The sequence below is a fragment of the Corvus moneduloides genome, chromosome 1 (assembly GCF_009650955.1).
Source record: "Corvus moneduloides isolate bCorMon1 chromosome 1, bCorMon1.pri, whole genome shotgun sequence".
Taxonomy (NCBI): Eukaryota; Metazoa; Chordata; class Aves; order Passeriformes; family Corvidae; genus Corvus; species Corvus moneduloides.
Window position 1 is genome coordinate 155,034,789 of NC_045476.1, and position 18,722 is coordinate 155,053,510.

General features: G+C 39.7%; 1 protein-coding gene across 1 annotated transcript in view; it reads left to right on the forward strand.

Moving 5' to 3' along the window:
* Positions 1–18,722, forward strand: part of NSMCE2 (NSE2 (MMS21) homolog, SMC5-SMC6 complex SUMO ligase) — a 132,900-nt gene that overhangs the window by 370 nt on the left and 113,808 nt on the right. Inside the window, exon 2 of the mRNA XM_032133170.1 lies at positions 3,250–3,397. Within this exon, the coding sequence (XP_031989061.1) occupies positions 3,250–3,397 (148 nt within the window). The remainder of the gene's footprint in view (positions 1–3,249; positions 3,398–18,722) is intronic.

Here is an 18,722-nt window from a genome sequence, read left to right on the forward strand (position 1 = left end):
TGATCACCGAGTGTGCCTGGGGTTAGGCACTTATCCTGGTGCTCGGAGAGCACTTGTCACCTGTAGAGCTGGTGTTACAGAATCAAATAATTTTTGTTTTCTTATCTCTGCTTCATAGTTTGAGATATTGAAGCATAGAAGGCTGAGGTCATTTCCTCAAATATTTAAAATAAGGAACAGAATAGAAACTGTAAGGTTTTTTTGGTTCTTTATCCTGTCTGACCGTTTGATCGCTTGTTGAAAGGAAAAAAATACCCTCGATAGTCTCCCATTCAGCACTGAGTTGCTGGTTGTTTTCCACAGGTGAGGGGGCTGGGGGTTGCAAATATTAAGTGCTTTGATGCACCCATTGAAGACTTTCCTGGCAGAAAAGAGTGCTTTAAAAACGCGGTGGTGAAACCAATTCCAGTGAGGAATGTGGCCCTCCCTTGGAAGTTGAGTGGACAGCTCCAAGCTGAAGTTGAATAATTCACTTAGAAAGTTCAAGAGTGACATCTTTGCCTTGGGTTCTATAGGAAACCTGAGGAATAGTTGACTGGCTCAAAACAGCCAGGTGGGAAATGGTGGGGGAACAGGGCCTGTAAGCCCTGAAGTGGCAGAGCATAGAAGATAGAAGGACAGCAGCACGTGTGCCAAGCACACTCCACTGCCAGGGGTTTAGAAGCTGCTGAGACAATGCTGGATCCTTGGGGTGGTGACCATCTACCTTTCTCTCTCCATTTGCTTTCTCTTTCTCTCTCTGGTGTTCTTCTCGTACCTTCTTCTCAAAATATGTTGTAAGCTGGACCAAAAAATTTCCAGTGTCTTCTTGTGCCTGGAGAAGTTAAAGTTTGCTAAGCTAAAGTTTGGGAGGTGCCTTATTTTGTCTGGATGTTTTAAAATTTGCCAAGTACCTTATTTTACTTGAATGTTCTAAACCTTGCAAGTAAAAGTTATTGAGTCTCATGAGAATTTGGTTGTTTTTCCCATGCACTGCCCAGGGTATATCCCACTACCTTCCCCTGAACCTGTCAAGCAGGCTGGGGCATTACAGGATTGTAACCAGTTTCTAAGAAAAATAATCTTTTATTAGAAAACAAAAAAAAGGAAAATTCATCCAAAAGAAATTACTTTCCAAAAGACAGATTGAGATTAAACTACCAGTGCAATGATATGATTTAATATAACCAGTAACTTCTGCTCCTGTGTAGTTTGCTGAGAATGAAGAAGCCTTTTTAACTTCTTACTGTTGGGTTTTTTTTTTCCGATTGCCGCTTTCACAGTGTGTGTCTGTGAAATTTCCAAAAGAAATTTCAGCAGGCTTTCTCAGTGAGATTTACCAGGTTCAAGAGGGTAATTCGGCTCTCTCTGTTAACTTTGATACTCAAGATGGGCTCAGAAAGATAAAGCTGCTAATACGATTTTATGTGACTATTCAATAGTGTATGTTTGGATCACAGAGGTTCTATACAGTCTTACTAAGATGGCAAACAACTACATTAAAAAAAAGTAACATAACATACTAGCTGAAGGAATTTGTTATTACATCTTCAAGACCATTCTTTTTCTTTGCTTTCAGGGAGTTCTATAAGGAACTTTTCCGTTGTCATCTGTTGTCAGTTTGACAGCCTCTAAAGATCTCTAATGATAGCAGTCACAGTCTTCTGTCAGGGAGAGCATGAGCTGACGTAACTGGAGCTGTAGTTTAAGCCTGCTGCATCTGTGGAAAGATGCACCTTTAGAAGGCGATAGAGAGAAAGGCCAATTTGCCTGTCATTAAGAAGTTCAGTTTGTGGTGAGGTTGAACTGTTGTTAAAATGTTGCTGGAAGCACATGACATAAAGATGGTGTAGTAGAAGATAGTATTGACTAGCCAAGCACATTTTATAAATGGAAAAAAGAAAAAGATAGGAAATAAACATTAGGAGACAGCAGGTATTCAGGTCTCATAGTCTGCATGATACTGGTGAGGAACGTGGCAATGTTGTTCAGTTTAAGTGAAGCACAAGATGTAGTTCTGGAGTCTCAGGGAAAGCAGTAGAGGGAGATACAACCTTAGGTATACAAAGCTTGGGAAAAGCGTTGTACTTTCTATTTAGATGTTTTCCAGATTGCTGTTGGATTATAGCCTGTTACAGGCTGTTTTTGATAGAACAACTCTTCCCCTTCTGGTATACCCCAAATTTGTTTGTGGATTCTGCTCTCTATCTCTCCCAATGGCATCTGAATATAGTCCTTGAACATACTAGTTACTCTTTACGTGGACTAATGCAGTATTTCTGTCTATCTAAGAGTTCTGCTTTGTTGTGTTTATTTTTCCTTTTTTGGTGTATCTAAAGCCTAACCAGAATTTTTTTAATCTGAAACTTGAAGTATAAAATTCTGCACACCAGGTTCATGTTTCTCACAGTAGCTGCATGTTGTCTGAGTGGGTTATGGCAAAGCATGAAGAAGGAAGAGCAGAAATTGGGGATTTTTGAGAAGAAACCAACAGATATGAGCAGGATGATAGGCACAGCATAAGCAAAAACACCCAAAGGTTCTATTAATGACAGAGCAGCTAATCCCCATGAGGATGTAGGTTGTGGGTGTGTATTGCAAAGCCAGGGGGAGGTAAGGCAGATAAACAATGGTACCTGTGTGACTTTATTTTGTGCTAATGGAATCTGGTTACCAAAAGTTCGTAGCATCTTTGGCAGAAGTAGGGAGATTTTTAAGACAGGCTTTTATTTAAAAACATTGCTAGATGTTTTACCACCACGTACATTCTTAGTAGAGTGGCCCTTTGTTAGATTATTTTTTCCAAGGGCCAACTGTTGGTGAAGCTAAATTGAATGTGAGAAATCATATTTCTTTCTAGCCTAATTGATAATATGCCTATAAAACCCAGACAGGTTTTTGGGCACATGGGCTTCTTTGGATCTTCCTCTGGATTGTAAATAGAGCAGTAGTTTTCAAGCAGACATAATCGTGGAGTTTGATCTTCACTGTGACTTAGCAGTAGGAATGAGCAGATGAATACTGCCAGTTGCTTTTAGTGGTGTAATTTTGCTTAATACTGAATAGGAGGTGAATTGAAAACCTGTGATGAATTGCATTGCACTTTCACTAAAATTACGGACATCTAGGGAGCTTTCATCCCTGCTTCCTAATGTTTCAGTAGTTCTGTTGACACTGCTTTATGGTTAGCTATCTATTAGAACTTATGTCTTCTCTCTCAAATTCTCTGTGTGTAAACTGCTTTTAATATGTTCTCCCTGTTATTTCTAGAGTGACAATTTCGAGATGTCAGATGGTCCAAGAATCTCGTTCAATGCAATTGATTCTGCTCTTTCTTCTTTGAAAAACTGCCAGTCCTACATCAACTCTGGAATGGATGTGGCTACTCAGGTTGCCCTTGACCTTGTGGAAAGTTTCAGTAAGTATATTCTCTTGTATTGTGTCCTGAATCTGACAGATGAGTCCTAGACCTATGTATTTTGACTTAGTTACTTTTAATATCTGTCTTTATTATAGGAGCTGTAGCTCTTCTGGCTTGGCCAGGGTGTTTTCATTACAATCGTGTGCCTGTTTGGCCAAACTTAGAAATACATCCTGAGAGAAGCAGGCCACAAACCACCCCTTCCCTACCAGGTTCGGGAAAAATTGAATTTTCCTCGAAGGAAAGTGAAAGAGATAAGAACTATTTAGTTAACAAACACACAGGAAAAGAATAATGATACTAAATAATACAATCTCTTGCTGTGGAGAGAAAAACCTGGGAAAATTTCAGAGTCCGTCCGTAGTCTCTCTCTCCCCCTCCTTGGAGCTGGGACGGGGTGGTGGGCCCCCCTCCAGGGCCAAGGCCTTGGTGGAAATTCCTCCTGATGTATTCTGATGTTGAAACAGTCCAGCAGAGAGAAAAGGAAAAAAAAAACCGAAGTCCCAGGAAAACAAAAGTTCAACTCTCCGGAGGAAAAGGAGCTGGAAAAAAACTGGCTGAAAGCTGGCTGGAAAGCAAGCAGGCTGCTTCCCCACCCTCTCTCTGCAGAAGCAGACAGGTTTTATCTCTGTGTACTCAGAACATGAAAACAAACTGCTTTGAAAAAGTGCACTTTTCTCTCTCCCCTCTCAGGCTCAGTTTAAAGGCATAGAAAGGCATGTATACTAATTTCTGGGGATAGTGCAGTGATAGAGAATACAACATCAAGTCACCCCAAGACAAATCATTTCACTTAAATTAAAGATTTCATTTAAATGATAAATTCAGTGAAAGCGTAAATACCAGAAAAACACTGTCCCTGCTTTTGTAGCACCCAAGACTAATTGTCTTCCAGTGGTTGTTACTCCACAGCTTTGTAGAAACTTTAACGTTGCTGAATGAGATGGAGAAGGCCCCTTAAGTGGGTGAATAAAATGAGTTTTCATTCTTACGCTCCTTCTTTGTGTGTGTTTTATTTGACATTCAGGGCAAAATGTATTAAAATAGTGCTAAGGATTTTGAATACAAAGCTTGAGACACCTGTTAGGGGATGCAGTTTTTAAATGCCGTCTGTCTTGAAAGTCAGGCCTTTTTTGGGGGTGCTTCAGTTTGGGCATTTACAAGGTGGGGTACTTCAAATCTATAATTACTGCCAACAGTCTTGTCATTGCTATTTCACAGTAAAAGGGGCACGGCAAAAGACACTGCAGTTTTCAAAGACCAGCATTAGCTGGCTCATTTCCCATCACATCTTAGATCTGTGATAGGGTTTTCACTAGGAAAAAATAAAAATTTTTAAAGCTCCAAACCCCAATAATATTAATAAAGAGCAGAGGGTGGAGAACAAGAATCTTCTGAAAGAAAAGCTCAGCTGTTCATTATAAATCTTGCATTCACCTAAGCCAAGGATTATGTGCAATGAAGATGAATGTTTTTCTCATTGTCTAGTGTGATAGCTCTCTCTCCTTTGACCTTTTTGTCCATACTGCTCTCAGAGACAATTGACATGTCATTTCTAGCAGGTAGAGGAAATGGAAAGCTCATCTGAGCAGTCAGCTGGGGATTCCCTTTGACATAAAACTCGTGTAACCAGTTCCATTTCCCCTCTGCTTTAGCAGTCACCATCTCTCCTACTTTGTCATAAGCAATGATGGAAATACATTGAATATATTGAATTCTTTCATCCCCAAGACCACAGAAATTAATTATTTATACAAAAATTAAAAGCTTTTATTAATTTCACTTTTACTAGAAGCTCCTGTTGCATTCCTATTGGGAATCTAAAGCCACCTAAGCTCAACTGTGCAGGTTTGCAGGTGTAAGTCTATGCCTTGTACTCCTAGGAAATGTCTCTTCCTAATTTACATGCTTCTGACACATTAGTCTTTAATTAGAAGCTTGAAATTATTTTTTTCATTTAACTCAGTAACCAAAAGGACCATTTTTGCATTCTATCCTGAGAGGAGGAGATTACTCCTGATTAAATACCTGGTTACAGTTAAGTCACATCATGTGACTGGAAAACAGCTCTTACCTAGACCATAACATGTTTTATTTTAGCAGAGGCAACTTTCCTGTGGAATCATGGTTATAAAATTATTAAGCATGATCTATTATCATAGTCCATCCCATTGCTCTACAGAGAAGGTATTCCAGATTTGAAGGATTTGTAGGTCATACTTCTTTGGTCTGGTGTTCCAGAATTACGTTTTTACTTACAACAGTTGTCTTCTTTACTCCTACACCTTTCCTTGCAGATGTATGTACTTGGAATGAACAAATAGTGAAGGTCGTCACTTTTACAAGGTTTGGTTTTCATTCCCCTGACTACTCTGCTTGGACTTCAAGTTCTTGTGTTCCTTACAGAATGCCATCAGGAGAGATGCTGGGTTTCTGTGGCATGACATGCTTTGCTAAACTCTCAGTGTTCTAGAATTAGCATCATCTGATCTGCTGGACTTGACTGTTCAGCTCTTACCTCCAGCTCATATGTGGCAATTTCTGTTTCTAGAGCTATTGCTCATCTGTCCTACTTTGCCTTCATGTTCTGAGGCAAAATACTAATTTAATTTTGAGACAGCATTAGATAATATATTTCTGTGTTCTTCCTGTCTCATTTGCAATTTGCTTTAATTTCCTTTGCGAAATCTAACTGTCCAGCTTCTGACAGGTTTCATTGCCAGGCTTTGTGGAAGCAAGGAATTCTGTTTCAACTGTTTATTTTATTTTATGAGCACTTTTTCTGTGGATGTATTTTGTTCCTTTAGTGTTTCATATTGAACTATGCTGTTTTTTGTGAATAGTAACAAAATTTTTCATAGCAAGTACATGAGAAAAATTACATTTGCTTCTTAAGATAAATGACTGAAAAGACAACAAAGTTAGTTCAGTGAGTGATATTTTCTCTCTTAATTCCTATTCTCCACAAACCAAATTCTAAAAACATTTACTGTTAAGTGTATTTTTTAAATGTTTATTTTGTTCTATTCCTGTATAGATTTATGAAAAGAAATTACTTGTGTTAAATATTTGGGTCAGGCATTGCTCATATATGAACTTGTACAATCTTTAGAAAAATAAGGCTATTTATTATTAATAAGGCTATTGTTATTAATAGCTAACTGTGTGCAGAATAATTTTAATGTACCTGATCCTGAAAACCTTTTATTTTTTAAGGGATTTTGTTGATGTCCATGAAGTAAAATTGTTAAGATCTCCCTGTCAATTGAGAACCTGGTGACTTTTAGCATTGAACACTGTTGTTGTGAGCATGTGCTGGCAAAGAGACAAAATTTTAAAGGATCCTGTAAGTGGTTAAGGATCTGTATCTAGAGGTGAAAATTAGTTTCAGCAAACTGAATGTGAAGGGGAAACAGCCAATTTAAAAACTCATTTTATTTAATGAGTGAAAAGCAAAGATAAATCTTTTGTCCTCAGTCTTTCTGCTGATTATCTTTTAGAAACTGACATCGTCTAACGGTTGTATTTTTCTCTTATTTAAAGTACACTGTTGCTGTATAGAAGCATTTTGAAAAGTTACTATATAAATAAATGATGTAAGCAAAAAACCAGACTGTGCAGTTGATTTCATATGTCCTGTCTATGCTCAAAATACTCTTGGATGTTCTGTGACCCAGCCTAGTAAAATACTGAAGGAAAAGACATGCTGATATTCATCAGTGGCCCACAACCTTCTGAGGGTCTGTATATTTTAAAGCTAAAGTGTGTGCCTATATCCTTTGCTGGATTGGAGTCCTAATAGATTTAAGAATATGAAGATGACACTGTTCAAAATCAGTTATAATGCAAGTAAAATCATCTCAGTTCTACTATAATTTGCATCTTCCTAAATCTTGCCTCATTCTGTTTTTGAGCTTTAGTAGTGTGGTTGCAGAACGTGAATTCATTAAGTCACTTGTCACAAGTACTTGTTTGGCAACTTCTCTGAATTGTAATGCTCTGAGTATTGAACTTTAAGCCCCATGTTGACACCTTTGCACACAGAGGAACAGCTGTTTGCACTTCTAATTCAACTTCTCTTGGTTGCTGAACTGTCTTTACTTAACTACTTGAAGTAGTTCTATAGAGTTAGAAAGCACTGATGGACATCTGTGTCAAATACTTGAATGATAAGTTTTATTCTCTGTTTTTGGAATTAGTGAAACCTGCAATGCAGTGTTGACTGATGTGCTGATTATGGTACAAATATGCTGGCCCAGGATAGATCTGGTGTATCCATGACAGACATCCATTCCCAGCTTTGCTCAGAGTTTTTGGATGTAAATTTGGTCACCTCACTGAGGATGCCAGTTTCAGGTGACTCTTCATGAGAAAGCAGCAGAACTTTCTCAAGAATACGGGATTGTAAAGTATGGAGAGCTGTGGATATTGGAATGAAGAAATCTAAGTCAGGGTTATCTCCAGGCTTCCAGTCAGCAGCTGCTCTTTAGATGGGGTGTTGCGTTTGTAGGGGCTGGAGCCCAAACTGGGAGGATTGTCCCGTACAAATGGGAAATAACTGGGAGGTCTGGAGAATATGCTAACTACAGACAAGATAAGAATTTCTTAGCATAAAACTTTTGAAAAGCATTTTAAAGAGTGAACAGCTAGAGTTTTGTCTAATTAGCTGGATGGGTTTTCTAGTAGAAAGCAAGATGCTTCCTTGATGTCTGGGACTTTCTTCGGCCACACATCACATTCCCACTATGAAGTGTAGAGGCCCTAAGGTGTGGAGTAGCTGTTTGGGAAGCAGTTACTGCAGGTGAATTATAATCTTGCTTGAGGAAAAAGAAAAGAGCTACTTTTTCTTCAAAAACATGCTGAAAATGTCATGGTCATCTGTTGCCCGTGGCTGTTTGCCATGTGTATGTATCAGTGATCTTCCTGTAGCACTATCAGGATCTGCTTGAGAATTCCTCCTCTCTTCTTAACATCCTTTGAAGGGTTTTGCTGCTCACCAGTATGTACAGAACATGCTCAGGGGTCTTAAAAGTGTTAGTGATATGATTCTTTGGCATGTTCCCCAGATTAAGTTAAGAGTTACAGCTCTGGCTTTTCTTTCTTGTCTGCTCATTGCATAACCTGCTCCTTCCGCCAGTAGAGTTTACCTCAGTTCTGTCTGCTTATCCCATTTGTGTGTTCCCCTTGTCCCAGGGCTGCCTCTGCACTTTTCTTCATGTGTACTGCATTGTTGCAGTGGGGATCCTGCAACACGCATATATCAAACCAGGAGTCCCGTGGAAAGGAAATATATATGGACAGACAGATTCTTGCTAGATGTTTCAGAGATGTTTATTTCTCCAGCCGCATGGCCGGGGCTCTGCCGAGGAACTGTTCCAGTCACGGGACCAAGGGTCCTTCTGCCCGCGCAGGGAACACAAACCAACCCATGGGAACGAGGCTGAGCAGGGACAGGGAAGCCCCGCGCCTGTCCCCTCAGGGCCCCTCTCCCAGGGCTACACGGCGGGGGAGGGACCCCAACACCTCACCCGTTTTATTTTAATAAAAGGAGAATGAAAACAACTGGATAAACATAACAAGAACAGTTTCAAAACAAAACAAGCCACCCTCCTGAGTCTTTAAATGTCCAAACAGATTCTCTGGAACATCTTAGGGCTGACAGAAGGGAGACAGGACTCTCTGAGCATGCTTTGTGGGGAAACTGAGGCAGGAGAGGGTTTAACTTCTTCCCTCCCCCTTTTCATCCCCCACTCGGCATTGGAAAGGGATTTTTGGGGAAACAATTGGCAAAAGCATGGTTTTGTGAGGGAAACCATGGATGAAAAAACGGATTGGGAATACACTGGGGGTAATAGGACATAGGGTAAAAGGGAAAGGTGGGATTAGGAAAGGGAAACTGTAGGGGGGGCTTACAATGGAGATATTGTCTAACATGACTACGATTTTTTGCATATATACTGCCTTTTACAGAAACACCATCAGGCCCAGTGACCTGCGATGCTTGTAACCCTTTTCTCCCTAGTACAATATTAAATTCCACCACCTCTCCATCTCCCAAGCTTGGGATGCATTTTTCAGGGTTATTCTTTTTAATAGCAGTTCTATGCACGAATATGTCTTGCTGGTTGTCACACCTTGTTATAAAACCATAATTTTGCTTAACATTATACCATTTTACTATCCTTAAGGTCTTAGTTACTATGATCTTTTTCCGAGTGGCTGCTGTTTTTTGTCTCGCTGCGTCTTTGCTCTCTCCTTCGGTCGCTCCCGTGTTGGAATTGTCGGGGCTGCTCGTGCCTGCGCGCTCTTCCCGGGGTCGCGTTCGGGGCTGCGCGGGCCGGGCCGGGCCGCGCCGCTCAGTTCTCCGTGCGTCGCCTCCTCTGGTCGCAGCTTCGCTGCCAATGCCAGGCGCTGCACCCACGTCTCGGCCGGGCCCCCGGGCGACGACTCCCCCGCGCCCTGCTCCAGCGCGTGTTTCGGTTCGGCGCGGCTCCGTCTCGGTTGGGCATTCCCGGGGCTCGCTCCACCACACGCTGCACAGGACCGGGCGGGCACCGCCGGGTCCCGCCGCTCCTCGCTCCGCCACCAACACTGCGGCTCGCGTGGCTCCGCCCGCGCGCGGGAACTGCCTCGCTGCTGCTCGGAGAGCGCTCGGTGCACGTGGCCTGGGCCGCACGGTCCCTGCGCCAGGACACAGCTGACATCGCTCAACAGTCTCGGTAACTAAATAATATTCACGAAAATATTCTTCCATCGGCATATATTTTGACTCCAGTATTAACTGTGTCCAAACGGTTTTCCAAAAGCCCTTGGTAAGAATTAAATCCCAAGAAACATAGAAAAAGTTCTTAAACAACCATGCCAGGAAGTGTTTCAGTTCTTTCTGAGCTTGAATCAAGCTAAAATTTACAAATCGTTGTTCAAGAATCATTTTAAGTTTAAGATAAATGTCCATATGCGGCTCGGAGAGCCAAGAGTCTTCCCACGGTTCCTCCATAGTTTAGATATGGAATAGCAAAGCAAAACCAAGAAGAGGAATCCAAAGTTTCCAGGGTTTACTCACACAAATCAGTCGCTTAGGGATCGGGGATCGTTCTGCTCACAAATCTCCACCATTTGTTGCAGTGGGGATCCTGCAACACGCATATATCAAACCAGGAGTCCCGTGGAAAGGAAATATATATGGACAGACAGATTCTTGCTAGATGTTTCAGAGATGTTTATTTCTCCAGCCGCATGGCCGGAGCTCTGCCCAGGAACTGTTCCAGTCACGGGACCAAGGGTCCTTCTGCCCGCGCAGGGAACACAAACCAACCAATGGGAACGAGGCTGAGCAGGGACAGGGAAGCCCCGCGCCTGTCCCCTCAGGGCCCCTCTCCCAGGGCTACACGGCGGGGGAGGGACCCCAACACTGCATTGCATCTCAGATGTGCAATGTCCTCCTTTTCTGACTACTTTTTCATCTCCAGATGGATTGAGATCCACTTGTGTCATCGTGCCTGTTCAATACTAGCTAAACAGTCATTGGTAATGTAGGATCTTTCCATGTAGATTTAACCCTGTGGGATTACCCACATTACTTTGATTTATCTCACTGCTCACTTAGAATGGTTTTAACAAGAACAGCTCTAAATGTTGCTGAGGGTTGTTGACATAGGAAGAAGTGTGGAGCATACAGACATGGTCGTTAGCCTTGTTTTATGAAATTATTGCCAGCCTTTTGATAGACAGTTGGATGAGTTTATATGGAATATCCACTATTCTTTGCAGCGACTTTCTAAACCCATTGCAGCAGCCTAAAACAGTCCCTCTTGAAGATTCTAAGTTTGTTCATCCTTGAGAGAGGGACCCTTTCCATGATAGTTTCTCTGTCATTGACCTAAAACTTCTACTTGGAATGGTATAAACTCCAGTGTAAAAATGGACTCTGTGGCTGTGTTTGAATATCAAATGATTTGGTTAATTTGTTTTCTTTGTTCTTTTTTTTTTTTCTAACTTATTTTTCCTTGGAAATTCAAATGCAGGATTCCTGCAGTATCGTACCATGAATCTTGACACTGGCAAAGTTCTTGTGCATGAAATGACTATGATGTGATTATTTTGGAATCCAGAAATTAACCTGCTGACACCTGTGCTTCTAAAATGTTTACGGTCTCTTAGTTTCCATGGTGTTAGAGATCACTGTGCTTCATAAAAATAATCCAAACATAAGGTACTTGTCCTGAGAACAGGCTGTAGCATCTAGGCTGGAATGACACTTTGCAACTTGCTTGAGGAAAAGGTGTGAGCATGAAGGTCCTCTGACTGAGGAAATGAGCAGGATAAACTTTGCCTTGCTGCTCTGTTCTTGTCCAGTCAAGGTAAGCCATGTCAAGATATTTTCTTGCACATCTTGCCTTCCATCTTATATGAATGATGTTTTGGTCAAGTCTCCACCTCACAGTGGCTTCGTAATGGTCAAAGCTGTGGCCTGTGTTGCAGGGACTCTTCATGAGAAATCAGACCTTGGTTTTCACTTTTAAGTCCATATTACCTGTGAAGGTGCTAGTGAGAAGAAAGTAGCAAACAGTTTTATATGCACTGCAGGAATACAGGTTTTTTCTTATTGGAGAACCTAAGTGTAGATTTTCTTTTTCTGTTTTCTTGTTGGAGAATGTAAGTGTAGAATGTCAAGGTCCATCCTGGAGATAAATGACTTTTCACTGACAGTTGCTATACAGAAATGTTTTCTTGTTATGAGAAGGTACTGTAGAAAATGAAGAGAGGCCAATGATGCATGAAGTTCATCCTTCTGTGCTGACCTCTGTGAGATGCTTCCTGTGAAGCTGCAAGAATTTCCTCATGGTACCATGCTGTTCACAGAGGAAGTTTTATTCTAACCCCAGGTTTTTCTCTGCCTGAAGCTGTTTGTTCACTGGTCTGATTTGTTGCTACATCAATGTCTGTGATGATAATTGGTGACATGCACTAACTCAATGTAGGCACCAAAATTACATCTTTCTTCTTGGGGAAGTTCTTTTCCTGTTGTCTAAAGTAAGCTTGTATTTTGTGGTATGGGAAATAAAATGTTCCAGATTCCTTTTCTCAAAATTACTAATTTTGCTTTCCTTTAAATCCCTCGCTTAAGATTAATCATTTTAGGAAAGATGTGCTTTTAATCTTGACTTATCCTTCTCTTCTATTGTGCTGTGCTTCTTGTATTGTTTTACATGTATTCACCCTTTCAACTAACAATGAGAAAGATATGTTTTCTTGAAGTAGGTAGATATATGATGTAATATTTGCAGTATTTGTTCAAGTAATTTTATTCTTTGAAACAAGAAAGACTGGTTGAGTTCTTGTGAAATGCTTTTCTGAAAACAAAAAAGTTACATTTTTTTGCACTATGCTCTGCAGTCAGTATAAAAATTTTGAGAGGAGAGGGTTGGATTAATTTTTTGTTCTACCTGTCTTTACTTACAGTGTTTGTATCCAGCACTGATGAGCCTGTTGCTGGAATACACTGATTGGTTCTGGAAGCTGTTCTTTAAAGAAGCTGTCCAAAAAAGGAGAATTTGGAAATGTGCCTTGTTTCAAAATCTGGAAAAATATTACTTGTAATGAAAGACTTGTGTTCTTTTATATTTATCCAAAACCACTCTGACTGTAGTCTGTAATCTTACAAAGTGGGAAGAAACAAATATGTAGTGTTGTTACTCTTTCCTAGCTGTAATTTTGCCTGCAAGAACACTGTGCAGTGAGGGGAAAGCAGCTACATTAAGCTGTAAAAAGCCATATTAAGCAGCTATATTATTATATTAAGCAGCATGCTTTTGTTCTGATGGCTCTTTTTCAGTTTGGGTGCTCATTAAGCTGAGTGCATCCAAGTATGTTTGTTCTCAACTTTAGCAGTTCGAAGGAAAGAGAAACCCTTTAGGTGGCAGCAGAGGCTTTCCTTTTTCTTTCACCTGCTGTGGCACTTTGGAAGTCGCTCGTAGAATGGATATACAGGTGTTGGTGTCATATCACTGTACTCTTACATGTAGTGACAATAAAGTATAAATGAAGGATTGAGATTAATAGAAAGAGAATTTGTATTATCAGATCAATACAGATCATTGCATTTATACATTTATTCTTGAATATGTGAATATGGTATGTTGCAGTTGAACTAGAGAGTATCATACATAGTGAAATCCAGGCTTGATTTAAACCTTAGCTTGCTGAATAGCTGTCCTTAGTGTGTTCTTATGGAAATGTACTGACAACATGCGCCTGAGCAGAAGGTCAGAGCTGAACAGTCCTGGGCTTTGTCTAAACACTTATGAGTGCTCAGATGAAAACTGCACAGTTTTATTTTACAGATTTTGGTAGGTGGTATTTACACAGTGTCTGATGTCAAATACATGCATATGTATGTGTGAATATTTATTCAATTTTCTTATGTATTTTTCTAAGGCGGTGGATAATTCTCTCCCCCAAAGGTCATTGTGAGTCAGAGAGATTTGCGGTCGCCTGGTGGGTTACCTCATGTACCCGTAGTTACTATAAATTTCTCTGTCCTAGACCTCATAAAATCTCAGTAGTCTTCAAAATAGATCATAAGCGGGATTTAAATGCTGTGTAGACCTTTTTGGAGACCCTCTGTGTGCTAGTGATAACCTTGAGAGAATGAGTGAGCTTACAGCTGTAAGTTATAGGCTTGAAATTGCTGGGTGAGGTTCTTTGGCCTCTGCTATGCATGAGATCAGAATAGAATGATCCTGATGGTCTGTTCCAGCTTAGAAATACTATGAAGTACTGCAGAGGTCTTGTGTGGGCTCTTCAGCACAAAGATAAATCAACCTCTTTGAAGAAAAGCCAAAGAGGAATATTTTATCTGAGTAATTTACTGTATGAAAATATTCTCTGTAGTATATAAATCTGTCATTTTCTTATCATCGTATTTCTGCTACAGAAATGTGGCAATAAGAAAATACCACTAACTCCTGCTTAAATGTAGAGGCATACGGTATATATAGAAAGTAGTGTGGGCTTTGAAGAACCCACTCTGAAGACTTCAATTTTTATCAATTTAAGTAGATAGGTATTTAGCTCTCAGTGATCTAATTGTGTGCCTAAATAACTGGGGAGGGAAGAGGAAACCACAAAAGTAGAAAAAACTCTGGGGTTGGCAGCATTCAGAAAGATTAAGAATATAAAGCAATTGTATTTCTTGTTTTGATTCTTCCTACTAGGAAAAGATTTATCTGGGTAAAAAGTAAGCATTGTGCTGACATGTTCTCAGTGTCTGGTCAAAACATGAAAGAAGCCCTTATGTAGACATGATCATTCTGAAACTTCTTCCAGATCCTTACCAATAGATACAGGGCACTTTTTAAATTCATTTTTTTTCCTTTCTTTTCCTGTCTCTTTTCTCATCTCTTCAAGAATTCAAGAACTTGTTACTAGTTTTTACCTTTTTTTTTTTTGATGCTCAAGTAACTTTTTTTTGTAAGTGAACATAGAATTAATTACTAGAGGCTTTTTAATACTTTCAGATAAAAAAACCCCCAAACCAACTCTGACTCATATCCAGGTTTTATGACATGTTTTATGAAATGTACAGCAATGTTATATAGCTCTGACGCTCCATTGAGGAACGAAGATTGTAATATGTACTGATTAAATTCCAGGAGTTTAAAGTTGAATGTTTGCTTTATCAGTCAGAATTGTGTGCAAGACTTTTGTGTTCCTTACTGACACTGAGAGCTATGAAAAATACTATCCTTTGGCGGATAGGCAACGGTTGGTGCTCTGAACTGGAGCTTTAAAACATTTTTAATTATGATTTTCATAGATTATTTTGTTTCCCTTCTCATTTTCTTTCCCATTTTTTCAGAAGAAGAACAAGGAACACATAATAGCATTATATGAATCAGATAAAACAACTGAGGTGCTCTTGAGTCTAATTTTTCTGAGTCCTCAAGGCTGGGACTAACTGTGCTTTCAAACTGGCATCACCCTGTGGCCTTGAAGAAGTCACTGGAGTTCACAAAACACATTTCCTTTCTATAAAAAAAGGCGTCAGGAATGTTTTGGGATGATGTATGAATATCTCAAACTCCCGTGTAGGTATTCACTTTTGGTTTTGCTTATGTCATCTGTACCTGGGGAAATTATGTTACAAGAATCTAAAATAATGCGAATTGTCTGTAATGGTGGTAGGTGATTGGAAAAAGTAGCAGATAGGTAGCTAGGAAAAAAATGTGTGCAGGGGAAATAAAAGACAGCAGAAGATACCATGGCAAAGATATCGTCCTTGCCTTTTGTGAATTGACAAATAGGAAGTATCACAACTGTAGGTGTGATCCCACAATTACAGGTGATATGAAATGGTTTGAACCACTAAAGTACACACAGGGCACTAAAGGAGGATTTGCACTTAGATGAAGTTTATGAGTGGATCCACAACCATGTCTACAGGAGGGTAGTCTGGTGTTTATTAGTGGGATAATACTATGGGAAGAGAGAAAGTTTTACACTGATTCAAAAAAAGTGCTACCAGAACTACTTACGGAAAGAAAATTCAGAGTGAAACCCACAGTTCAGCAATAGGTCCACTGAAGAATCCATCCTGTCTCTGAATAAACTGTTCAACCTTGTGTTTTCTTTCTTGTTTCAGTTTTCAGGCACTGGATCTTACATTTCTATCTGATAATCAAAGAGCCCAGTATGTTCAGAAATATTCAAGATGGTAGTGGTAGATCATGAACAAGTCACCTTTAGCATCTTTTAACTTCACAAGTTGATCTACTTTAGTCAGTCTGGGTGTAAGTCCCAGTTTCCAGGCATGATTAATTTGTGTTGCTCGCTCTTTGAATTACTGAGAGAGCTTATTGAAGTAAAATGCAATTAGCAGGATTTAGTCTCATGCTTGTTTTGTTTAGAGTCTTTGCCTGAATTATACACTATGTGCCATTAAAGATAGGGATGCATCTGCAAAATTGTCAGCATACAGTCAGCCTCTTCTTAAAACAAACTAAAAACCAGAACAATCTCTGTACCCTCATAGACATTGAACAAGGGTCTGACATTACTGGTGAGCATCATACAGCACATTTTATGTAGGGCACGTAGTAACCAAGTAATTGCTGTCGCTCACACTGCCCAGCCGCCCTCAGGCAGTGTTTATGTTAGGTTAGTTCCCAAACTGTGCAGTACACAGCAGTTACTACTTACGACTGGGGAACTTAAGCCCTTTTTTGTTATTGTTGTTTCAGTTTGTGTTTTTTTTCTTGCTTATGGACCTTTATGCCAATAAAAGAAAACCAACAGCTATGAGTCTGTTAGAGCTGCTATTACATAAAAGGATGGGAGAAAGTAAGAGGTGACCCCCAAAGACTGTAATCATTGGGAAGATAGCACTTGGACATAGAGAAAGAATCAAAAAGTAGACTAGCAAGTGCTCAGGAAAAAAAAGTGGGAATGGGGGAACTGGATGAGAAGGAAGACTAAAGGGAGAGGAGCAAGTGGTAAAGAAATGTGTAATGAAGGACAAGGAAAAATAAGAAATAAGAAAGCCACAGCAACAGGATTAAGCAGGACAGTATGCTGATCATTCTCTAGATGGCGAAAGAAACTTGAATGCCTTCCTAGTGGTGTTTCCATGTAAGCAACTTCTGTTGTTGCCACAAAGGTGTTACCTTTTACAAAGGGGAAGAGTAGTTTGGCATATAAATGGAAGGAGGAGTGGTCCATGTGGATGAAAATGAGAAGATAGATGTGGTCATTCCAATTAGTCCCATGCTAGAGTTGTTCAGCATACGAATGTGAACCTTTTGCCTTTTTGACACTATGAACATATACTATAGAGTGCTCTGAAATATGCATGTGCAGTAGGGCTCAATAGAAGGTGACAATCTCAAACTGCTCTCTAAATTACATGTAATGAACTTTCCTATTAAAAAGGCTTAACAAAAGGAGCCAGCTGGCTTAAGGAGAAGGTGGCAGATGAAAAGAACACAATTCAAAGAAGTGTTCACGCATTAAGGAAGTAATTTTAACAGGCTTTCCCCAGACTGTAAGTGGGAATGGAATTATACATTGCATGTAAATGTCAAGTGACAATAATATCTTCTGAGTTAAATCAACCTTGCAACCTCTTCCCTATTTTTCTTTAGATGAATAAAGTTTAACTTGTGATTTCCTTACTAATCATCTTAGTAAGCAGTGGGTGAGTAGACTCTTTACTGCATGGGTAGATTAATGTGACATTTTCACAAGACTTCATTTTTTGAAGTTCATTACTTGCGGGTGTGGATCTAATTCACAGCTGTTTTTGAGAGAATTAGGTATGCCATAACTCATTCAAATTATGTATTTTCTTGGTATTTTTAGATTTTATCCATGCTTTGTTAAAGGTATGTAGTCTGGCCTCATGTCTCAAGATAATCAAGACTTCTCCACTGAATATACTTTTGTGTACAGACTTGGCCCAATCACTTTTTTAGAAAAACAGATTTTAAATTGAAAAAATTCAAGAGCATATCAGTATAAAGGAGAGAAAATTCTCTCAACTAGTGTGTGTTAGCCATACAAATCTCAAGCATAGTCCTATGGTTCTGAATTTAATTTATTTTAATAACACAATGACTGAGAGCTGTCATATTTTACCAGTTCTGTTTAAGTATGGAACAGAGGCAGCCTTTTACTTCTTATCTAGTTACAGAACATTTCCACATTCATTTTCAGTTTATATTCCTGTTTTTTTCAAAACTACCCCTTGAGAAGCCACGAGGCCCCTCAAAGCTCCTTCTTTCCTACTATGGACAAAGATAACAGCATTATCTAAAAAACACGCTGAGAGACCATCATCTGAGGTGTACTGTAAGCTGTCAAACAAATTCCTGTTTCCTCTCAAAATCATAAATATTTGTGTGTGTATGAGAGACCCAGGCAATACAGACTTGCATGGCTTTTTTTGGACAGAGGTGTTCATTTTCCACATGATAATAAAGTAGCAGCTCCTTGTAATAGGACAAATTTTTTGTATGAATTTTGTGGGAAATGAAATTTCAGCAATGGAAAGATTTAGCTCTGTCAGTTACCAGCATTCAAGCAGCAGAATGAATGTCACATACCAGCAATTCGGGCCAAAAAGGGGAGATCTGCCAATTCACAGAAGAGGTTTTATGCAAAGGAAGCCTGCTAGAGGCAGAAAAAAATGCTGGTTTTCATTACACTTAAAGTTTGTGTGCAGTCTTTGCCTTTGCCTAGTCTGTGTAAAGAGGATTATGTGGGTTGTTTTTTTTTGTGTTGGGGTTTTGGGTTTTTTTTGCTCATTTTGAGGAATTATGGGCTC